The following is a 25,575-nucleotide window of genomic DNA, read 5'->3' on the forward strand; positions in this document are numbered from 1 at the left end:
ATCGAATTACAGAAAATGATGGTGTATTCTAATTAGGATGCCTCAGACTTGCCAACTTTTAACTGATAATTTGTATTCATATTAAAAAGTTAAATTCTCAGCCTGTTGCATTGGGATTCACATATAATTTTCTATACATTATATTGAGATACTTCCCTACAATTAGGCCAGGTCTACACTAAAACATTTGCCAGTAGACTCTCAGTTTTGGGTATGATTTTTTTCTTTACATTTCTACACCGGCAAAAGCCTAGTGTAGGCACGGAAAAAGCACTTTCTCCCCCCCATATAAATTGTATCTAAACAAAAATATTTGCTGGTATAGTTATACTAAAAAAACCTCCTATAGTGTAGACCTCGCCTTAGTTTTCTCACTTGTTGATCACAGCTTTATTAGGTTATATTTCCTAAAGTTTTACAGCAATGCCAACTCCTTTTCTATATATCAACAGAGGCTGTTTGGTAAGTATTTATTTATTTATTTTAAGTATTTACATATTAATTGCAGAATTTGAAACGTCTGGGCATCGTGGGGTGGGGGATATTTTTTATTTTGGAGGTTTGTGTAAAGAGAAGCTGTCGTTCCTTGTATGTATCACTGTGTTTAATCAAATTTCACAGTTCTTATTGGCTTAGTTTTAATGTGCTGTGTTTGGCTGTTAGGTACAATGTCGCTAGAGAAGCAGATTTTTTGTTTTGTTTATTTAAATAAATAATCTTCCAGCATTATAGGTCAGTGTTTTCTTTTTTTATTAATAAAAATCACTACCTACCCAAACTGCAATTTATGATTGTCAAGTTTGATATGCAGAGCAGCTCAGGCTGGATTAGTAATTGGCCAGGGGTCTTTCATCGTATCCTAGATTCTGAAGGAAGTACTGGAGAGCCAATAACTGGAACCATTTGCTCTGAGTCAGTATTGAACCAATGGCCTATGTTAGTGGTAGGGCACACTGTGCAAGAGATGCCGTCTTTCAGATGAGACTTAAACCTATGATCCTGGCCCTTAGTGAATCTTCATCCTATGGCACTATTTGTAAGTTAGGCCTGTTGTGATAATTGGTCCTAAAATTTGCCCTAATTGTGATGATAAATGTTGATGAGGAAAAGGTATAAAAGAGAGACTGAATTAGTGTAAACAACAAAAAGGCCTACTGATTTAACTCAAGGATTGTGTTAGCATGCTTGATAAACAAAAAAGTGTGAAACCAGAAATCAGTGAACCAAAATTGGTTTGTTGGAAACTAGGAGTAATTTGGTGGACAAAATAATGAAGGGATGTGCTATTCTGCTGGGACCTTGGGCTTTCATCATCCTGATCCTGGGAGGTGTCCTGATGGGGTCAGAGAGAGGGACCCAGATGATGTCACCGCCGCTATTGTCTCCAGCTGAATCCCAAACACCACCTGGGATGAAATGGGATCAACTAACTTCTTTTCCCCAAAAGAGCGGTTATTACCATCTAAGAGATTGTCAAACAGGAGCGCTTTCTCATCTAAAACTCTCTCCAGCTAAAAAGAAAGGGAAAAAAGAATGCTGTTAAAATCAAAGCCTTACTTAATAATTTACATTTCAAATGCTTTAACTGGTTTTCCTTCTTCTTTAAACTTTTTATTAAAGATTTTTTTTAATGGTGTGTTTACCATAGTACTAAGCAGGCTGAGACCTGTGTACATCAAATCCTGAACCTTGTTTAACATTGTTTAATGTTGGACAAGTGATTGGGTTATGTTAACACCTTTGGCCCCTTTATTCCATCTAAATTAATACAACATGCCATCTCTACATTATGGCAAGATTTTTCAAGATTCTACTGATTTGGTTGCCGTATACTTGGGTGCCTAACTTGAGACAACTTAAAGGGGCCTGATTTTCAGATTTCTAAAAATTGGCCTCTTTAAGATATCTGAATTTGGGCACCCATATGGAACAGTGAACAGTGGGATGTCCTTACATAGATAGGGATGGAGTGGAGGATCAAACAGATCAGTTACTGGCACAGGTAGTGATGTCCTGTGTATACTGGGATGGAGGGAAGAGGGGGAAATACACACAGAACCAGTTACAAAAAGAAAAAATTGTCACAGTAGGACAATGCTTAGTCAATTATGCCACTAACTGGTTAAAAGTTACAGAGGGTCCTGTGGCACCTTTAAGACTAACAGAAGTATTGGGAGCATAAGCTTTCGTGGGTAAGAACCTCACTTCTTGCATCTGAAAGTTCTTTCAGTTCTTACCCACGAAAGCTTATGCTCCCAATACTTCTGTTAGTCTTAAAGGTGCCACAGGACCCTCTGTTGCTTTTTACAGATTCAGACTAACACGGCTACCCCTCTGATACCTGGTTAAAAGTTGTAACGTAAACATGTCATGACCAGAAGGATTTTAACACCATTATCCCAGACAGATTCCAAGCTGAGAAGTTACATTATATATAAGTCCCCCCTGCCATTTTATTTGGCTTTACAATGAGTAACCTGGTCTCATTGTTTTTATAAAGAACGGCAAAATTCATCCATTTGCCCTACGTTTCTCTTACCATTGCAATTTGATAAAATATTGCTTTCTTCCTGTAATGTACTGTTGTATACTTTTAATGACTTACTGGATCACACTCCTGAGGTTGCTTCATTGACAAGATGCATGTGTTTTTTATCCGTTTGAGTTGGTAAAATGTTTTGGTATCATTTTTTTTTAAATATCTTATTTGCCCCCATTAGATTCTGTTGAAGTTTAGCTAAGATCTACACTATTAAAATCACCATTTCCCTTCTCTCCCTTGTGTTCCTCAGCAAAATTTTGGCTTAAAAAGTTAATTTATGACCAGGGCCACACTGCATCAGCAGTAAACACTTTAATGGGAAACCCTGGGAGATACCTGAGCTGAAAGTGGGGAGGAGGAGGAAGAGCAGGCTGGCTTCCCCCCAATCGCACCCCCATAGGACTAGGACATAGACCCAATGTCCATCTCTAACCCACCCCAGATGGGGCAGGAGGCTCCATCTTCCAGAGGAGGAGAGAAGAGTGCAGGACTTGGCTCCCTCCAACCACCCTTAGCCTTACCATATGGTGCCAATAGTTAATACCTGGGTTGTGAGACTCCTCACTGCCACCTGCCCTTAGTGTAAGGAAGCCTTGTCTGTGCCTGTTGTGGGTCAGTTACCCAACACCACCAGCTTCTGGGAACACAAGCATGGCCTTCCAGGCCTCCACAGGCCCTGCTCTTGCTTTACAGGTTAACATTAGACATCCTCTGAGCATCTCCTTGTAGAGCCCAGCACCTGATCAACTGGATGCTCACAGAATTCCAGATCCTCTGTTTCCCAAAGGAACAGTACACCACAGCTTACAGTCACACTGGCAGACAGTACATCCTTTTGTTCTCCTGATCAGCTCTGGTGACAGGCCCGTCTATTATTCTTAGTAGGGAGTCACCAATCAGGTAGACCTGCCTTTTCTTGGTGATGGTGTGATTCTCTGCCCTTCTTCCTGTTCTTTCTGGCTGCAAGTCTGTGATGCTCTGTACCTCTGGGGAACACCCAGCACCCCCATGTTCATCCTTGTAAAATGATTGTGTGGTATCCAATGCAAAGTTTGTCATGTTGGGTGTCTTCAGAAGGCTCATGAGGCACTGAGCATTGTTATTACAGTAATGTTATAGGTTATAATTTCATATATGTAGTCATGAGGCTGAAAAATTTATCCTCATGGCTTAAAGCAAGCCCAGGCAAAAACTCTCCAAGAACAGAGAGGCAGGTCACACCTCATCAGGGATGTATGGGATGGGATAAACCCAGCCCAGCCTAACAGGAACAAAGGACGCTGACCTAGGCAGCAACAAAAGAATCTGTTAGATTCTCACAGGAGTCACCCCCGTTCCTTTGGTCAGTTTGGAGCTATGATGAGGTAATGCTTACCTGACTCTGAAGAGGGGAGGGGGGGCAAACCCAAGAGGGAAGAAAGGACATGATAAAAGGGAGAGACGTTTGCCATGCTCTCGCTCCCGCCTACATCTACAGACCCTACACCAAGTGACTGAAGCGCAGATCAAAGGGGAGAGCCTGGCTGAAGTGCCACCAGCCAGCCTGTGGTGAGAAGCATCTGAGTTTGTAAGGGCACTGAAAGTGTTAAGATCAGCTTAGAATGCGTTTTGCTTTTATTTCATTTGACCAAATCTGACTTACGTTTTGACTTATAATCACTAAAAATCTATCTTTATAGTTAATAAATTTATTTGTTTATTCTACCTGAAACAGTGTGTTTGGTTTGAAGCATGTCAGAGGCTCCCCTTGGAATAACAAACCTGATACATATCAATTACTTTGTCAAATTGACGAACTCGTATAAGCTTGCAGCGTCCAGCGGGCATAACTGGACACTGCAAGACAGAGATTCCTAGGGTTGTGTCTGGGACTGGAGATATTGGCTAGTGTCACTCGATTGCAAGTAGCTGGGAGCAGCTTACATGCCAGAGGCTGTGCATGAACAGCCTAGGAGTGGGGATTCTCACAGCAGAGCAGGGTAAGAGATAGCTCAGAGGTTTGAGCATTGGCCTGCTAAACCCAGGGTTGTGAGTTCAATCCTTGAGGGGGCCATTTAGGGAACTGGGGTAAAAATCTGTCTGGGGATTGGTCCTGTTTTGAGCAGGGGATTGGACTAGATGACCTCCTGAGGTCCCTTCCAACCTTGATATTCTATGATTCTAAGGCTGGCTCCCAGAGTCAAGGATTAGAGAGACCTAGCAGATCATCAGTCTGGATGACACCAGAGGGGAACGTCATAAAGTCCTCATGTCTTTTTTTCTCCCTTGCAATCTTCTGAGAGTCATCCTGTATCCTCCTGGGACTCTGAACTCTGGATATCTCCATTGATTCTTCCTCTACTCTTATAGGACTAGCCTCTCCTCTCTTCTTCCTTGCCCTCCCACCTTCAGTTACTGCCTGCTGTGTGCCTTCTTTATGTTCTAACTCAGCAAATCTGTTCCCGAGCTTTACTTCTCCTTCACTAGCCAATCTTTTCCTCTGCCTGGTTCTCATAGTCACCTGCTTCCATTGGCCACATTTCTTATCCAGCAGTCTCCCCTCAGAGTTCTTCAGTCCACTTGCATCTGCAAGTCTTGATTTTTCCTTCAGCCTCCTCTTGCCTTCCTTCCATCATCTACTCAAATCCACTCAAAACTCAACCAGACCTTCCACCTGCATCTCCAAATCTCAGATCTTCTCTTCCATCTGCTCTGTCATGCAGCACTTCGTACAAATGAAGCTCTTTTCAGGTACCTCCTCCATGATCATATATATTCCGCAGCTTCCACATCATCTTCATTGTCTCTTCTATTGCTTGGACACTACCAATGCTACTTCTGTATCTGTCATAGCCTTTCCACCTAAAGTTCTGTCAAGGAAAAAGAAAACATAGATTACATTTCCCTAAAAGTAAAAGGCAGATTGTAGCAACATACCTACATTTAATTTTTAGATTTCTACCAAGGGTTGGGGTCGAATTTACGGTGCCTGAATGTATGTCAGGTTTAATAGTAAAAGTATGTTCCCTTAAGCCATTCAGGTTCTGTCTGCTGGTTAGCAACCCTCTTGGTTACTTTGTATTCACATGCACAGTGTAATCAATTTGGCATGTGAGCTTTAGGTTTAAGCCTAACTGTAGAGTTTAACTCTTTGCTGAACAGTGTTATTGCTTGCTTAAAGGGGTTTTGGGGGCCATGCCCTAGCCAGGTGCATGACTGAGTAGTGTGATTGAAATTCCTTGCGGCTAGATAAGAGCCATGGTTTGATACTCAGGTGTGTGCAAACTAGTTGGTAGAGTCTGTCAACATTAAGAGATTTGTTTGTGGGGAGCGGTACATTATCAAAATGTTGTTCAAAGTATTAATCAAATATATTATTTTAAAATCTTGTATTACATTCCTTTCCATCATCTCCTTGTCTGTAAATTATCCTAAGCCATGAGTCTGAAGAGCATCCCTATTTAGGACTGCGCTTAAATGTGTGGATGGAATAGAAGTACATGCTTTAAATCGTGTGCTGTCCTGTATAGGGGTAGATTTAAGTACATACACAAGTGCTTTTCTGAATCAGGGCCTTGGTCCCCCATCCTACAAACACTCATGCACATGCTTTGAAGTCAATGAGGCTACTTGTGATAGTAATGTTAAGCATGTAGGTAAGTGTCTGCAGGATTGGGACCTTTAGTCGTAAGATCTTGGTGCAGAGACTGTTGCTTTTTTGTGCCTTAGTCTCCAGTTGAGATCTGAAGATTTCGGTTCAGTTTTTGCTTTAATGTTGTATTACCAGGGAGACTATAGACAAAGCCACTGTAGTCAATGGGATTGAACCCAAATGCTTTATTTTGACTACAGTGTTCCCAGCAGAGGAACGGTGGATGGAATTACTTTAGAAGTCGTAGGTAGCTGTTGTTCTTATAATATGATAGAATATCTTTTCTGTGGTATTCTATTTAAGGTAACTATGAATGATTATACATGCTGTTTGAACAAATACCTATAAATAGTGAATGTATTGTGCATAAACACACATTTTTATATCAATTGCTCTCATTCCTACTATGTAGTATAAATCTATATCAGATTGTATCAGGTTTTTTTTTTTTTTTTTTTTTTAATCAAGAAGACCTCTTTCAGCAATGTTTTCAATCTGTGGATAGGTTCTAAGAAAATGCTGTGAAGTGTGTTAAACAAATATACTCCTTATTTCTTCTGCATTTTGATTTAAGTACTATTATTTCTTGTGACTTTAGCATAATTTTATTATCATAAATTGCTGTATAAGTATCTTATGAAAAGTATTTTAAGTCAGAAAGATGACATTAATTACATCTGCATGCTCATTCATCACATGTACATACTTATTTCCAGTGAAATGGAAAATTTAAATTTAGGATTATTGTTATCCATATTACCTTTATCAGTGAAATAGCATCTGCTCACAGTTTCTTATAAAGTAGGAAGAATGAGTCTTTTCAGTTTATGCATTTCTGTTCTGATCTATATAAATTGCAAGTAATGCTTAAAGTTTTGCATATTTTCCAACATTTTTTAGAATAGAAGGCAACAGACAAGAAATTCAGAACATTTATTAAAAATCGTAGTTGAAGTATCACAACTGCAGTTTATCGCTTTTCATTACTTACTTCAAAGGCTTCCTGTAAGGAGATGAGAATATGTGGCTGTTATATGAAGAGCAAAATCCCTTTCTAGTGTTCCAGAGTGAAAGCCTCAATTAGACTGATTTTTTTTTTTTTTTTTTTTTTGGTATCTCACTGGATATAATGGATTTATCTAATGGAAAATCTTCAATATATGTATCCGACAATGACCTTTTTATACAGTAAGTTAGCATTGTCTTACTTCCATGATTTGAACTTGCTGCCAAATTTGCCTAGAGCAAGGACTCGCACACAGTATTAATTCTTCACTTTGCTTGTGTAGCAGATGGTGGCCAAAAGGTGTTCAGGCCCCAATCATGCAGAAGTCGAAAGGGCAAAGTGCTCTGAAACTTGTACTCCTTTAAAGTTTTGACTCTTAAGTATATAATGTATTGTTCCACTTTCAAAAATAGACTGTATTAGTACTTTCTTGCTATTTAAAGTTAGAGAACTGACTGTTCTTTCTTCAGTGTGCATCTCTTCTGGGGCAGAGTGGGATTGCCTAAGGGAACGTCTATGCTTACCTCCGGGGCGGCGGTAAGCAATCGCTCTTCTGGGATTGATTTATCGAGTCTTGTCTAGATGCGATAAATCGATCCCGGATCGATCCTGGAAGTGCTCGCCATCGACGCCGGTACTCCTGCTCCACGAGAGGAGTACGTGGAGTCGACGGGGGAGCCTGCCTGCCGCGTGTGGACCCGCAGTAAGTTCGAACTAAGATACTTCGACTTCAGCTACGTTATTCACGTAGCTGAAGTTGCGTATCTTAGTTCGAAGTGGGGGGTTAGTGTGGATCAGCCCTAAGAGTTGACAAGAGCATTCTAAAATTGCATGCCATCATTGGAAGTTTAAGGTTTAAAAACAAGAACTCCACAAACTCATTCCAGATGCAACATTCTGTATTTTTTTCATAATGAATGGTACTTGCCCTTCCTCCCCAGTCTTCCCACCTCAATCATTTTCTACATTTATAATACCTGTGTATCTTGTACCTATATCTAGTTAATTTAATATACTTTTAAGCATAGCAATAAAATAAACCCATTTAAAGTGGATGAAAAAGTTCATCTCCTCAACACTACTGCAGCTTTAAGAAAAGACCGCTTTTATCTCAGATTTTTTTTTAAATGACAGTAATAATTTTAATATGCATCAGGAGTTACAAATTAAAATGTATGTAACAAAACTAAAATTGGAAGGTAAAAATTGAAATAGCTTTTTTTTTTAATTTAAATATATCTGGAACGTGTGTTATATCATAATTTTACATTGTGATTTTTGTATCCTTATTTTTTTCTTAAATGTGCATTTATACAATAAATCTGTATACTCCAAGGCAAAATTCATGGAATTCTGAAGAAGCTTCATTTAATTTTTTTTTAAATCACTTTTAAAATGATCTATGTATGAAAATAAACAATCATTTTAATACTACAATCCCTTGTTCTTTTTAATTATTTACTAAGGTCAGTTTATTTTGTGTTCCCAAGTTTTCAGTGTGAAACAGATTTTTGTATTGTATACAAGTTTTTGGGAGCAGAACTGGAGGCATGGGAGGTGGACAGAGAAAGAGGTAAAGATAGTAAATCTATGGTTCTGCTACAATGATCGGTAGTGAAATAGTCAACCGTGTTGACAATTAAATTGTCATATTTAAGTGTCAGTGTCAGCATTTCATTGCAAGGGACAGTTCAGATCTCTGAGCCATTCTGTAAGGTTATCTGCAACACGATACTGCTTTAGTTTACATGTTCAGATCATGATTTCAAGGACTTTTTCCACAACCCTTAGGGCTAGAAACATATATTTTTACATAGATAAATAATTTTTAAATCCCGAAAATGTAATTATGGAGTACAGTTCTTTGGCAAGGGGTGGATTATGCGGCAAATTCCACATCCACTGTTTTGTGGAATACATGATGGAGACTTGATATGTATTTTACATCAAAACTTTGATTCTCACTCTTGCAGCCAAGATTTTTTTTAGCTTAATCTATAGAAAAACTCTAAAGATTAGTTAGTAGCTAAGAAGTTCAGAGAAATGAATTAATATTACAAAGTGGTTAGTGTCTTCAATTCCCATTAAAATCCAAGGGTTTGTGTAAGTGTTTTTTGTGAATGTAAATCTTCTGCTATTGATGCAGTAGTAAATAGTGCTAAAAATGTGCTTGCTTGTGTCTGGATTTATGCACATACTGTTACTCCATCTGTCTGTCTGTCTGTTTTACACTGCTGCATATCATTGTGGTGTCTGGACGTCTTCCATGTAAAAATCATATCTATAGTGAGGTAGTGGACTTCATGGAATCTGGCACTTCATCCTTTTCAGGGTCAAAACTCTGCTTCTGGTAATGTTTTTGTTTAGATTTTTATTAATTTCCTTTGTTGTCTTTTGTTTGGTAGGGCGTGACTCTTCCTAGGGTTCCCCAGGGTTGTAAGGCACATTGCTACCACCTGCTCTTTAGCATGAGGGAGCCTTGTTTGTGCCTGCCATGGGTCAGTTGCCCAACTCTACTGGCGTTGGGCAACACAAGCATTCCCATCTAGGCAACACACGCCCCACTGTTACTTTACAGGTTAATGATTGACACACCCCAACCCTTCAGCACTCCAAGCATCTACTTTGAGAGTTCAGCCCCTGGTCCACTGGACACTCATAATATGCCCAGATTCTCTGTTTCTAAAGAATCAGTACACCCCAGTTTATCAGTTCCACTTCAGATTACCACTCCACTTAACGTGAAGATCTTAGATATGTATATTGTGAAATCAGGTATAATTTTATTTAGCAAAACAGAGAGATTCAAGTAGTAGCATGTAGAAGTATTGGAAACAAATGATTACATATAAAATAAAATACTAACACACATTTTAGAGTCTAGATTTGATTAACAAGCTACTCTTATGTCTAATTAAATATTGTTCTCCCAGAATGCTTTCAGGTGCTTTACAGCCAGGCTGGCTGTGATCCTCCTTTCATGAGACAAGCTCTCTTTCAGCTTGCCTCCTTGGTGAAGGATTCCATATGTTTCCTTGACCCCAATGTATACCATAACAATCCTTTGTCTTTATTCATAAACAGGGTCTCTTCCTCCCTTCCCCCCCCCCCCCCCCCCCGCCCAGCCCAGCCTGCTGTTTGTTTCATGTTATAGATTTCTTCTCTTGTAGACTTCACAATCTTTCATTCCTACCCTGGCTCTGTATGCAGGTAGGCATACATTGTGCACAAATGACCAGAAAGGGAGATATGTGTCTGTTACCTCCTGCCTGAAAGGAATAATTCCAAGGTATGTTACCTCCTGGGGACCAGTCTTAATTCCAAGACCTTAAGAACATAATTTTTAGCATATATGCTGTTATCCATACACACATTTCACAATAAGAAGAACAGGAGTACTTGTGGCACCTTAGAGACTAACAAATTTATTAGAGCATAAGCTTTCGTGGACTACAGCCCACTTCTTCGGATGCATCCGAAGAAGTGGGCTGTAGTCCACGAAAGCTTATGCTCTAATAAATTTGTTAGTCTCTAAGGTGCCACAAGTACTCCTGTTCTTCTTTTTGCGGATACAGACTAACACGGCTGTTACTCTGAAACATTTCACAATGATTATTGTGACTAGTGGGCTACTCTTCAGAGAGGCTTTGGATGCCACTGTATGGTGAATTATTATGCATATAGCTGACCAAGGGATCCTGATACAACTTTATGCACCTGCTTGTGCCCTCTGCCTGTTGGCACCAATGGGTCCCTGGATCACATATGGGTTTATGGGTAGAAGGAGGTGTCACTCTTGGGAATCTCATTCTTATGTTAGAAAGGCTTTTTCATAGAGGAAGATTTTGCAGCATTTCCTAAAAGTGGTCAGATTTGCCTGCTTTCCAGAAGTTTGTTCCATGGCCAGTTCCTTTGACCAAGAATACTGTTGCCCCTTGGCCTGAGCAGTTAACTAATATTCAAGGCCTTGGTTGGTTGGTTTGCATTGGGATAAATTGATTAGGTATTTCTTTGGTGCCATCCTGTTATAAATAATGAGTGCTTTTAGATTAGTCATGGACCAGATGTCAGATGGTGAAGCTCAAGTTTAGTTTATTAATCAAAGAGCAGGCATTTAAGTTCAAACAGCACAAATAGAAAAGGTGGCATTCACGAGTCCTGTGGTCCAGTCCACAGCTCATCCTATCCCAAGGTGAGCTATATAGACCCCTTCTCTTTGTTTATCCCATATTACAATTTGTGATTTGCTTCTGTAGCTTAGCATTAACAAATCATTATTAAATGTCAACTTATCAAAGGCTTTATATTCTATTTTGTCTATATTTCCATCAACACAAGCTTCTTATACATATAATGAAACTTTAACTCAAGCAAAAATAAGCTTTTTCATACACCCGCACATTGTTATGCTTCCCTCATATGTCTCCATCCTGTGTACTCTTTCTTGTGATTTCAGTTACAGCTTAGTACAGTAGAAAGCTTGTTCAAAAATCTAGTGTGAAAGCATGTTTTGCTTCTTTGTTTTTTAAAGTAAATCTGACCGCTAACTCTAGTACATTTCTGTTACTTTCTACTTAGGATCACTCTCAAAACCTTATGGGAGTCTTGCATGACAATTATTTAGTATAGCCCTGGGGACTGCTTAGTCTTTAGGCCTCTCTATGCTAACACAGTTTGTTTACAAAGATTGTACATGAAGTTCCATTTCCCTGAACACAGTAGTACCAAACAGCAGGCTATTTCCTTGCTCACAATTTCCAAGCCTGCCTTTCCAGTGAATATTTTGCCCCACGGAGCTGTCTCTGCTCCTCCACAGGACCATCCTTACCACTGTTTCTCTTGCTATCTGCTGCTTTCTCCTTAGCCCACATGGTTTGGCCAGTGCCATGGGTAGTGGCTTTTATTGTTTCTACTCTCTCAACACAGACGCATATTTAATTGCTTAGTACACTCATTGACTTTAGTCATGCTTGAGATTGATCGCATTAACACCTTCCATCAGAACAACATGGGTTTTGTGCTCTGTTACTCCTTTGATCAGGAAAGTATGTGACTTGCAAGCTTTGCTGCTATTTAATATAACAGTAGTAAGCCACCAGCAGTTCGGATTTTCTTCTGCTGTCCCATGCTGTTTGAATTTTGTCTCTTGATTGCTCACATTAAAATCTTTTGTCATTTTGGCCATGTCTATATAACAGAGTTTGGTTGATACAAGTTATGTTGGCGTACAGCCACCAAAGAATGCATATCATTCAGATGGGTACATGCTTGGCTGTTTGCATAGGTACTGTACTCATCAGGAGTGCTTGCACTGATGTAAAATGCAGTGCACTATGGGTAGGTATCCCAATGTGCCCCATGCAGCCCTCCGATGGAGCGCCTTTGAGAAATTTTTGCGGTGATTTAGAGAATAGGAGCAATTTGTCCAGGGATATCTGGTAGCTAGGGGTCAAATTCCCACCATTCCACTTTCTGCATTCCATAACACTTTCCACATCCTATAATTTTTGCACTGTTTCTTATAATCCCAACAATCCCACGCACTATTTTTCTGTCTCTGCCATCTGTCTGACAGAAGCATGGGCTGACTTCAGTACAATTTTACTATTTGGGGCTAACAATTCTCCAGTATTTGCAGAGCTTGAGGGAATACTGCTACAGTTGGGTTTGCGATAAGAAAGATATGGATATGTTTGACCATAATAACAGGATACTGATAGACATAGTGGGGGAAAAAATGCCATTTTGCTGCTCGTCTTCATGGAGTAGCTCCACATGGTAAAGTGCCATTTCTGGGCCCAAGAAATGAGCATGGATTGTTGGAATAGCATCTCAGTGCAGATTTGGGATGATGAGCAGTGGCTTCAGAACTTTTGGATGCAAATGGCCAGATTCCTGGATCTGTGTCTTGAGCTTGTCCCAGCCCTCTGGTGCAAGCACACCAAAACGAGAGCCTCATTGACAGTGGAAAAGCAAGTGGCAATCTCACTCTGGAAACTTGCAATGCCAGATTGCTACTAGTTAGTGGACAATCCTTTTGGAGTTGGAAAATCCACAGTGGGGGGCGTTGTGATGCTATGTGTGCAGAGCCGTTAAGTGTCTCCTGCTATGCAGGACTGTGACTCTCAGTAATGTACAGGAAATGGGGGATTGATTTGCAGCAATGGTGTTCCTGAGCTGTGGCACGCATATCCCTATTTTGGTGCCAACCCACCTGGCCACAGAGTACATCAACAGAAAGGGCTACTTTTCTATTGTTATGCAAGCACTAGTGGATCATTGGAAATGCTTCACTAGTACCAGTGTGGGCTGGTCAGGGAAAGTGCATAACCTTGCACTTCGTATTTTTGAATTTCATCCCATTTCTGTTACTCCACTCTTCAAGGTCATCCGGTTTTTCCTGTACAATATTCTCATTCTCCTCTGTATTGATATTACCTCCTAACTTTTATTATCAGCAAATGTAATGAGCACACTCCTACTCCACTCCTACAGCTTGGTCTGTAGCTTTTCTCTACAAGATTTTTGCCTTTGCTTGGAATGCAAATTGCAAATAGTTTTTATATAGTTGATTTTTAAATTAATTCTAAGCCTCCTCCACATTTAAGTCCTTAAGCTCTTCAGTGCAGTTGTCTTCTTTTACTACTTCGCTTAAATCTGCCTTTTTGAAATCAAAAACCATAGTTGCAGACCTGGTTTTGATTATCCTTCCACTTACTTTAAATGGAATCAGTTCCTGATCATTTGATCCAAAGCTATTTCCACACTACACCGCTACCTCGATATAACGCGACCCGATATAAAACAAATTCGGATATAACATGGTAAAGCAGTGCTCCGGGGGGCGGGGGGGGGGGGGGGGGGCAGGGCTGCGCACTCCTGTGGATCAAAGCAAGTTCAATATAACTCAGTTTCACCTATAACACGCTAAGATTTTTTGGCTCCCGAGGACAGCGTTATATTGAGGTAGAGGTGTACTTACCTACACCAAGTTAAAATTGCTTGATCTCTTGGTTTAGTGACGATTTGATGAAGAAAACTGTTCTCATCTTTTAGAACACAGGACTTTACAAAAAGCTGCCAGCAGGGATGTTGGTGATGTTAAAATGCCAATGGTCATTCTGGGGGTTCAAGCCTGCCCTTTGCTCCCCTGACTCATGAAGCTGTGGGCTGGCCACGTCAGCAGTACCCAGGGAAGATTAAGCTACCAGCTCAGCAGGTACAGAATGATGGTTGAATTTGCTTTTGGTAGATTGAAGGCACATTCCATCACTTCCTTCCCCGGCTGCAGCCCTGCAAACCTGCCTTCCACTCATTAGCAATTGCCAGATAAAGGCAACTTTTTGCTGGCAACCGAGGGGCTGCTAATAAGCGGAATCTACTTATGTGTAGCTGTGGTTCTCCTTGTTGTCCCTCAGCATGCAGTGGTAGGGATAAGGATGTACACAATGATGCCAGGTGGTATGATGGGGGCATGTAGGGAGCAGCAATTATGGAATTCTCCAAGGCTACAAGGCTGCTGAATATGGGATCTTTGAGCCTGCATGTCGACCATGATGGGAAGCATTTTTTTTTCTTGACCTGGTGCATTTCCCAATGTGCGCGCGCTCTCTCTCTCTCTCTATCCTTTTTTGCCTCTCCCGAAGCAACCATTCTTAGTTTTTCTCTATGGTCATGTTCTGATGCGCCCTCCAAACCCTTTGATGACTGGACGAGGCAATGGTGGGTTGGAGAATCCCATAGACCGTATCCTTCCTGTGGTGGGGGGCACCCCTCAAGTCCACCACGCCAGAAGCTGCTGATCAAAACAGATACACACCATTAGATTTATGATCGCAATGGAACCCAGGATAAGTCTGGAAAATCCCTTATTAGTACTAGAAAAACCCTTTATAAGAAATGCCTATTAACACCTCCCTACATCTCTGCTCTGCAGCTCAAACAATGGTGAGTACAGCCTAGAGCAGAGAAAAGGGGAATTCTGTGGCATGTTGTTATAAAGTCTAGGAACCCATCCCATGGGTATAGGGAAATAGCAGAGAATATAGTGACACTATTTTCACCAACAGTTGTGATTTTGGCTGGTATCTCAAGGGTGACAAAGGCACAGACAACCAGGTGCTACTGGTTTCCCACAGCTGCCCAGTCCCATATGTTGCTAGTTTGTTTAGTGCAATGGTGCCAGCCCAACTCATCACAGAGTGCTGTGGGAAAGTGTCCTAGCACAGTGGAAGAAACAAGGCTGCCATCCCTAGAAATCTTTGGGAGAGGATAGCAGAGTATCCCCATCAAAGTGTAATTGAGATCTCTGAAAAGGATAAAAGGGACATCCCTATTCAGATATGCAGAGTACTCTGTGACACCCCATCTGCCCTTCTCCCCCCATCCCCACCTAGCCCAACAAGCAAAAGAAATGAAATGAGGAGGCCAAGTCTACCTCTGTTCTACCTGTACTCAGATACAGGACATTGATCTATTGTAGGTTATGTTGCCCGACTGCCATAGTACTCTTTTTGAAGGAATTCCCCAACATTTTACTTGATTATCTTATACCAATAAAACAATGAAAAACTGATACTCGTCTCTTAACTTGCAGGTGGGCTGGGAGCCATTTTTAAATGGGGAAGAAAAATGGGGGAGAGGGAAAGCTGAGGCTGGAGGGAAAGAAAAAGCAACAAAAACTAAAAATTGCAAGGAATAATTTGTGTACACACTTACCTGAGCTTCCTTCCCCATCATCAGTGGGCATCATCTGAGCAAACCTGGCGGAACTGTCTTGAGTGCTGCAAAGTTTTAAACAGTTCCTGGCTCAGGGCATGGTTTGAGTCCTGTGCTACATCCGCTCCCTTCTTCAACTCCTCCTCCTCTCTCTTCCATGGCAGGGGGCTCACTTTTGGGCTCCTCTGAGGTGTTCACAGTCATTTATGGGGAGCTGATGAGGTCACTACTAAGTATAGCATGCAGCTTGTTGTAAAAGGAGCAGGTTTGCACCGCAGCATCAAATTTCTTGTTGCCCTCCCTAGTCTTGCGGTATGCCTGCCATAGCTTCTTCACTTTCATGCTGCTGATCCCCGTCATGCCCCTTTGCCAGCATTGCCCATGTGATCTGTTTGTAGATGTCCATGTTCCTATGGATGGTCCATAGCTCTGCTTCCACAGCCTCTTCTCCTCACAAGCTGAGGAGATCCAATACTTCTTGCCTGCTCCAGGCAGGAGCATGTTTAGTAGCTCTCCATGTGCGTTGGGTTGGGCAGTCGACTGGATACAACAAAGGTGAGCACTTAAGTGTGCTCGCCAAAATGAGCAATCAGGAAAGGGCATTTCAAAAACTCGCAGTGATTTTAAAGGTGGCGTGGATTGCTTCAGGTCTCTGTGACCCCTGTGGAGTTCAAAATTCTCATCAGAGCAGTCACTGGCATAGGGGGGAGGGATAGCTCAGTGGTTTGAGCATTGGCCTGCTAAACCCAGGGTTGTGAGTTCAATCCTTGAGGGGGCCACTTGGGGATCTGGGGCAAAATCAGTACTTGGTCCTGCTAGTGAAGGCAGGGGGCTGGACTCGATGACCTTTCAAGGTCCCTTCCAGTTCTAGGAGATGGGATGGGATGTGGGCATTGGAGGATGGATAAGTTCAACACATCTAGTGCAATGTCTACACTTGTGCTGTGTTGACCTTAGTAGGTCAACAGTGGTCAGCGTCACTCATGGAGCTGGTGTTACTGGGTTGCTGTTTTGGGCCGCTTACATTGATGGGTGACAGATTTTAATATAGACGCATGCATAACTTCGTCCATGCAAATATACATAATTTCATAGCATAGACCAGGGATCGGCAACCTTTGGCATGCGGCTCGCCAGGGTAAGGACCCTGGCGGGCCGGGCCGGTTTGTTTACCTGCCGTGTCTGTAGGTTCAGTCAATCACGGCTCCCATGGCTGTGATTAGCCGCTCCAGGCCAAGGGGGGCGGCGTGAAGCGGCAACCAGCACATCCCTTAGCCCGCACCACTTCCTGCAGCCCCCATTGTCCTGGGATGGCGAACCGTGGCCAGTGGGAGCTGTGATCAGACAAACCCGTGGACGCGGCAGGTAAACAAACCGGCCCGGCCCGCCAGGGTGCTTACCCTCGTGGGCCGTGTGCCAAAGGTTGCCAATCCCTGGCATTGACCAAGCCTTAGTCACTGCCCCAACCACCCAAAACCCAGGTATTCGAGCCAAAGCACCTGGGCTTATTTGAGGATCAGGCAGTTGTATTGTCTCCTCTGTCTACTGCTGCTGCCTTTTTTTTTATAAACAAAGCCTATTTGAATTTAACCCCTTTTAACATCAGGGATTAAAGTGTCAGTTGTTAATGGCTCATCCGATTTTGAAAGCTGTAAAGGCACATACAGAGCATTACATAGGTAGTTATATACCTCTCAAAAATGAGTGAGAAGTAGGTAGCGCTGTGAATCAAGGCATGCAAATAGTCTCACAAGAACATAGTATTTCTGCACACCCCTGTGAGGTTTAAAGTAATAAAAAAAAAAAACCTGTGGAAAAATTGCTCTGAAATCTCTAAGGATTTACTTTCTCCTCTGGACTGGCTTTGTTCTCTAGCTTAGCTTGCAGGGTGTCATGTCATAGTGGGTGAACATCCCTAATATCTGAAAGAATTAAAATGCTCTAAGTTTTTAAGAGAAGTTGTGTTGAACCCACTGTTTATCCTGGCATATGTGAACAATTAGTACATATAGGTTAAAGGTGATTATAATTTCGTAATTTATGTTTGGCACACATCATTAAATAAGTACAGTACAAACCTGTTTAAACTGAACTCCAGTTAACATGAATGAGACGACATTCCTTGGGTTTGTGCTGTATGCATGTGGACATCCTGTGATCTTCATTATGCTCCACGCTGGGGAGCAACATTGGAAAGCAAATTCTCTTGTGTACAGTGGACTCTGCTATGCTGGTTGGCAAAGATTCAGAGATTTCAGATGCTCTTCCAAAGCCTTTAACTAACTGGGGTATCTTTTATTTTTAGTCTTTGCTGCCTTAAACCCATATATGCTATGTGTCCTTATAACTGTACAGTACTCTCCTGCTGCTGTTGTCTTAACCAGAAAGACATTATTCCTGAGAAAAGCTAAATGAAAAAAATAGTATATAAAAGGGACGATAAGTATCTAGTCCCACTGTATTATCCGTTACAATGCCTCTATGAATGTGGATTAGAGGAAAGGGCCTTTGAGACTCAGATAGCAAGATTCCACAAGAATGCATTGATCCATAGGAATACTGTATCTTGTCCATTTTTGGCTTTACAGAAGATAAGTTTTAAGTGAACAAAAGACCAAAAAAACCCCAGATATAGTGTCTTGTTAGAAGATTCAATATGTCAACACTGCAGGAGCCATAAATATAATGGAAACATAGCATAATTTATAACTTTTTCTTCAAAAAGATGAGTATTTCATTAGCTGAGACCTTCTATTCTTAAGAAGGTGTCTCCCTTTGTTACCCTTTTGATGTAGAACTACAATGATAAACTGTGCTTAATATACATAAGTCAAGATATGTCAGTTCCATGAGGCTAATTGTCTCAGACTCCAAACAATAAACGTGTCAATTTAGGAACATCGTTTCTTTCCTTTATAAAAAAAAAAAAAAAAAAAGTGATTGAAAATGTGCTTTAGTGTGAGCAATACTAAAATCACTCACCCAAAACAATTTGTTTTGATTGTTCGTATTTATTTGTTTAAGTGAACAAAATTGATGTCAGTCAAGCTGTACACATTGAAATATGTTCAGAGTGGCTCCTAAATATTATTCTGTTTCCCTACATGTATGTTAATATTGGGGGTAAATTGATGTTTTGAGTTCTTTAGCTTACAAAGTACATACTTAAGATTTATTGCCAAGGGCCCATGACCCTGGTGCTTCATAGTACTCGTAGTTTTTCAGTCATTAGAGAATTCTAGTTTCTTAACCTTTTTGATATCAGGGACCAGCTTTCTGCCTTCCTAAACTGTGTCAGGGAGATGAGATCTCAGGGACCAGCACCGGTCCACGGACTAGTCGTTGAGAAACACTGGTGTAGCATATAGTTTGCCATGCACCTTTTCATTTTTTGTCCTAGGTTCCTTTTATGAAAAATACTAATATTTCTCAGCTCCCTTGCTATAATGATTTTTATTAATTTTTTGTTAATTATCAAATCATTATTGGAAACCCGTTGTTCTAAGCGCTTTACAAACATAGTTCATGTGATCCCTCTCCTAAAGAGTTTAAGAAATAAGTGAGTATAATGATTAAGCTGTCCTAGTCACATTATGTTGAATTATTAAAAAAATTGAAGTCCTTTGAATATCACTGGCATTACTCCAGATCTGTATTATCATGAATGAGATAGCAGAATTTGGATTATATTTGAAGATCAAATTTGGTCATGGAGATCACGGATTCTGTGACTTCAATATACATCCATGATATCTTAGCCCACCACAGCAGTGGGGCTGGGATAGCTGTCAACCCCTGCCTGGGGCTAGAGCAACCCCTGGGGCCAGGTCAACGGCCGCCAGGGCTGGGTCAGTCTCTGGAGACCACCACAACAGCCCCCGGGGCTGAAGCAGTGGCCGCCGCCGCCGCCTCAGGAGCTGTGGCTGGAGCAGCTGCCCAGGACCGGTTGAACCACTGAGGCTGCCGGAGCAGCGGACTGGGTCAGCCACTTAGGGCTGGCAGCCAGTCCCCTCGGCAGGAGCAGTGGCTGGGACTGGAGCCATGGCCCGAGCTGCAATGCCGCAGGAAGAGTATCGGGGCTGGAGCAGTGACCAGCAGTTATCCCCCAGCGGGGCTCCAACTGTTAGTCCTCCCCTCACCCCCCAGGGTCTTTTTAGTAAAAGTCAAGGACAGGTTGCGGGATTCCATGTATTTTTGTTTATTGTCTGTGACCTGTCCATGGCTTTTACTAAAAGCACCCGTGACAAAATCTTAACCTTAATTATATTTGTCTAAACCACCTAGGGACAGCAAACTAAATGCAAGGTAAGTTTGGCTGTACCTCTCTCTATTTTGTTTACTTTCTCTTAACTGTAACAGTTTCTGTGAATTGTTTTTTATATAATGTTTTATTTTTAGACTTTTTATTTGATAATTATAGCTGCAGACAAGGTTCTAAATATGTGATAAATGTTTTTGTTTTGTCTTCCAGAACAAGTACACAGACATTTAGATCAACATGAGGTGAAATACTTGCAATTTGCTTTCCGTTGGATGAATAACTTGCTGATGAGAGAAGTTCCCCTGAGGTGCACCATAAGGCTATGGGACACATACCAGGTGAGCACTTGCTTTATGGTTGCTTACTTCCAATTAGTGATGTAGGATGACATCATTCTGAGGTGCTCTCCTTTTATGTAAATGTACCTTTCCCTGTTTTTCAGTATGGGACAATAACTATAATTTTGCTTCGTTGCTGTACACAATACATAAAATGAATATATAGCTTTTCCATCCACTGGTATTGAAAATTAGATTATCTGATTTGATTGAATACTTCACCTCAGACTTGCTGCTTTATTCTAACATAATTGTAACATAATCTCCAAATTGTTGGTCTTTTACTGGTAGAAATTAAGGTAAAGTGAGAAATATTTTATTTTTGCTGGATAGCATATGTCAAGGCTGAATCCCCACTCTGTCACTTTGAGTGCAGAAGGTAGTGGCCTGCACGGATTCTAAAAATTAATATGTGCTACTCCAGACTTGTATTAGGGCAGGTCTACACTACCTGCCTGAATCAGCGGGTGGAAATCGATCTCTCGGGGATCGAATTATCGCATCTCGTCGGGACGCGACAATTGATCCCCGAATCGACGCTTCTACTCCACCAGCGGAGGTAGGAGTAAGCGCCGTCGACGGGGGAGCCGCGGAAGTCGATTTGCCGCTGTCTTCACAGCAGGGTAAGTCGACTCCGATACGTCGAATTCAGCTACGCTATTCGCGTAGCTGAATTTGCGTATCTTAAATCGACCCCCCTCCCACGCCCATAGTGAGGACATAGCCTTAAACTCCCAAGGATACAGCTTTTCTCTGACCTTAGCTTGGTAAACGCTGCCACCACCCAAATGCAAAAAACTCCCTTGGACACAGGAAGGAGCACTTGGGAATTCCTCTCTGTGGGGTACCGTCAAGCCCTTTCACCCCCCCTCCGGGGAAGAGCTGAGAAAGAAAACAAAGGAAATTAGCTGTTGCCACCAGCTAATCAAACAGCATATGCACAAACCTCTTAGGACACCAAAAATCCAATCCTGTTCTTAAAAAAGGTAAATTTTATTAAAAACAAAAAGGAAGAAAATACATCTGGAACTTAGGCTTTTGCTAGATTTTAAAAGAGCAATTCCAAAAACCAAGCACCCAAAATAGCTTTCTTGGGGGGTTCAACTTAAAGGTTACAAGCAACAAAAGCATCTGGGGTTAGCACAGAGGAGATCCACAAGCCAAAATAAAGAAATCTGATCGCGTTATCTAAACATTTCTGTCCAAATGATTCCTTCTAGGTATGGAAGATAATTTTTCATACCTGGTTCAAACCTTACCCAGCATTCCTGCTTATAGTAGCATTGCTGCTTCCTGTCCCTGCAGCTCAGAGAGAACAACAGACAAAGGGAAAGTTTTTTTTTCCCAATTTTAAAAAGTTCTAGCCTTCCCATTGGCTGTTTTGGTTAGATGCCCACTTTTTTTTCTTTACCTGGGGGACTTTTTAACCCTTTACAGGTAAAGCAAGTAGAGAACCACTACCAAGAGAGATTTAACAGCTAACTGGCTGTCTGAGTGTCCATCAAAGGGAGCTACCCCACCTGACTTTATTTATCACAGCATATTATTCGGAAGCAGTATTACCTGCTGGTTAAAGCAGGAAGTGGCGATAAGGACCTCTGGATTCTGTTGTATTCTATTTATGAAAAATGCTTACTGTTTATTATTTGTACATTTGGGGCATATCACTTAATTTCTCTCTCCCTCAATATACTCATCACAAAAATATTTACATTTATTTGTCTGGGCGGAATGTTGAGAGATTTGGCTAATGTTTTTAAAGTACTTAGAGATCCTCAGATGAAATGCACTATAGAAGTATTAATTTATAGTTAAGTACAGGCTTGATCATTTATACCACTCTGATCTGAAAGTGTCACATTTTGCTTGAATTACTGTTTACCCGTTGGTAAAGCTGATGACATATTAAGTGCAACATTGGTAGAAAAGTACTTTAACTATGATGGGGTCTCACTTTTAGTCAAGCCGTTCTGAGCACAGGATTTGGATAAGTTGGAGATAGATTTCCCCAATTTTTAGCCTCCTGAGACCTGTCTCCTTTAAGTAGAGCAGCCTCTCTAATTTATGATCAGCTCTAACTGCCCCAAGGGGTTGTTCTTGCAGCTGAAAATATCCCATAGGATAGAGCATATCCCTTTTTGCTGGGGAAATTCTGTGGTTGCCAGTTAGGTCCCTTTTGCACTGATAGAGCAACATAAAAGACATCACCAACTGCGAGCGAATCAGGCTCTGTTTTAAGCTTTAGACTACTAACTTTTCTAGTATAATATAATTGAAGAGTAATAATAACCACAATAGTTAAAATAAACCTGAATGTGTAAATAAGGTCTGCAGAGACAATGAATTATAGGTTTTGTTGGAGTAATGTTATGTGGTGTAACTGTTGCTGTCACTGGAAAAGTTCAGTGTTCCTTTTGAGATTCTGCAGATTCCTGCAGTTTCTGTATGATCCATTTCTGCAGAAAGCCATATATTGTGTTGCAGATTTCCTTGCTGTGCCTACAGTATCTTTTAAAATCTTCAAGTCCTTTCAGGTAAAGAAGTTATTTTGCAGCAGTTGCCTCTCCCTGGGTGGTAGTATAATGGTGAATAACAAAACTATACAAAATAATATGCAGTTTGAGGAATAACAGTTGTCTCATAAAGTGCGTATGCAGTGGCTTATCATTGTTTAGGTAATAAGTAGTTTTGTTAGTGTTGTGAAAATGTATTGAGGTGTAAGAGTGTCCCTGGCAGATTTGGAAGTTATGCTCTATACAATATGGTTTATCAGAAATGCTTATATAAAGTATGTCTCCCAAACTAGCAGCCAGAATTCACTATGCCTGTTGTCTGTGACTGGATTGTTTACTAAGGGGTTGGAAACTGTGTTGACCTCTTGGGTCATCTGCTTTAAAGTTGATTTTCCTGGAGAACCGAATATTTCAAGCTTGGTAGCATCTACCTGAGCTTTATCTGCCTCGGTAACATACGCCGTCTTGGTATTTGCTGCTTTTCTTGCATGAATCGAATACTAAGGAGGGGGGGAGTCTGCAATGATGAGTACCACTTCTTGAAACACTTGCTGTCTTCAGTCTTCCTGCCTTTATAAACAAGCACACGGTGTCATCATAATTTTCAGTGCTCAGATCTACATCCACTCGATGCATGCTGTAGTGTCAACAACTCTTCATGTCTCTTTGTCATTGAGGAGGGCATCATGATTTATAAGAGGAAAAAGTGGAAGATGTAGAATTAAAATGCTAAACTAGCGATATGTTTAACTCTAGATAGCATAGATTAGTAAGTGTTGATGAAAGTATAGTGCGGAGACTGGATATTTTTCTAAAGGACATGTCTAGTTCAAACACGAGTTAATACAGGGAAGTCCCATGGCCTGTGTTATGCAGCAGGTCAGACTAGATTAACACAGTGGCCCCTTCTATGGCCCCATAATCTATCTTGAATTTTACAGTATCAAGCACAGTCTTGCCAATATCTGACTTTCTGTCTAACTTAATTCAGATTTAATCAGCTATGTGAAGTAGGTTGTTGCATACATACTCCAAAATTATTGTAAGTAAGTCAGTTATATGAGAATAAAGTTTTTGCAAAGGTTCACAAATTCCCTATAACAAAATGCATAGGTGTTCTGTAATTGCTTTGATAAATCTGTAAAAATATGGTAATGTCTTTACAGCAGAACTTTACAAACACAGAGTACATTTTGAAAAAGAAGACTGTTGCTTAACAACAACTTTTAATTTTCCTTCCTCCTAAAATAGTATAATTAGAAGCACTATACAGCTTGTACACACAACAAGGTCTGTGGTGCGGGCTTCTTAGCTTTAAAGATTTAGTTTGGTTTATTCTTTCCTTAATTTGGATTGTACTTTAACAAGAGGAAATTCAACTTTCTTTGACTTGGCTTGTTTTTTTATGTGAGAACAAATGCCTTTGATTAGCTACAGTGTTCCTTTCAAAGGTTAAATTTTTTTTCCAAATTGCTAAAGTACTCTTAGGACACTGAAATTTTAAGTCTTTAGAACTGAATTATGTGAACTTTATTGAAATCAGATGTAAAAGATTCCACAGTCAGAAATTGTAATACAAGACCTCAGTTTTATCTTCTACTTACAAGAGGTAGATAAAGAATTTTTGGGCCCCCCAACCCCTCCCTTGCCACGGGGCCCCACTCCCTGCTCTTCCCCTTCCCGCAGCAACTGCCCCTTGGCCAAGCCAAAAGCTGGAGTTGGGCCATGGTAAGATCCGCCCAGGGCCTGTCTTAGGGGAAATGGAGCCATGGGCAAACTTGTATCTTGGTGCCTCTGGCCCTTATGGGCTCCCCTGGCTTCCCAACCCCCCAGGGCCCTGCTGCCCCCCCCGCCCCCCGTCCTTAATTTATATTAAAAGAGGAGCTGGGGCTCAACCCTAGCAAGCCCCGGCACAAATTAAGCCCTGGCTGGGTGGCCAGATAGTGGCAGCTGCTGGCTGTGTGCCTAGGTCTGTGGGCATTGCCACCAGCAGCAGCAGCAGAGAGGTAAGGGTGGCATGGTATATGGTGTATTACCACCCTTACTTTGTGCTGCACCATGCCCCCTCTGCCCGTAACCCCTGCACCCTTCCTGTCCCCCTAACTCCTCTTCTGTGCCCACTTGGGGAAACTGATCTGGATGCACTGAGCACCAGGCACAGCTGCTCACGCACCCCCAAGAGGACTGGGGGGGGGGTGAGGTGCAGTGTCAGGGCTCCTTGCATCCAGGTTACTTTCTCCCCCCGGGCTGCATAAGGGGAGGACAGGAAAGCGACAGTTCCTGATGCTCACCTCACAGCACAGCCCAGTGGGGAAAGTGCAATATTACAATGTCTGAAGTTATGCAGGATTGGCAGGAGTTTAACAGATTTATGTGCGTTTATGAAAAGGAAGTAAGACAAGTTGCATGTCTGCTCCATTCTAAAAGAGCTTGTGGTTGACATGATAATGATTTAAAGGTTTCTTTGTACACTTACAACAAATACTATTGCTACTTTCTAACTTTGTACTTACATTATTTAACAATTTTTATTTGGAAGGGTAGAGATGTCAATCTGTACATCTTC

General features: G+C 41.3%; 1 protein-coding gene across 2 annotated transcripts in view; it reads left to right on the top strand.

Annotated features, from left to right (window-relative positions):
- TBC1D22A (TBC1 domain family member 22A) overlaps positions 1–25,575 on the top strand; it is a 446,515-nt gene that overhangs the window by 263,427 nt on the left and 157,513 nt on the right. For both annotated transcript variants that reach the window (XM_054019874.1, XM_054019883.1), the window contains exon 11: positions 20,369–20,496. In XM_054019874.1, the coding sequence (XP_053875849.1) occupies positions 20,369–20,496 (128 nt within the window). The remainder of the gene's footprint in view (positions 1–20,368; positions 20,497–25,575) is intronic.

The sequence above is a fragment of the Malaclemys terrapin genome, chromosome 1 (assembly GCF_027887155.1).
Source record: "Malaclemys terrapin pileata isolate rMalTer1 chromosome 1, rMalTer1.hap1, whole genome shotgun sequence".
NCBI lineage: Eukaryota > Metazoa > Chordata > Testudines > Emydidae > Malaclemys > Malaclemys terrapin.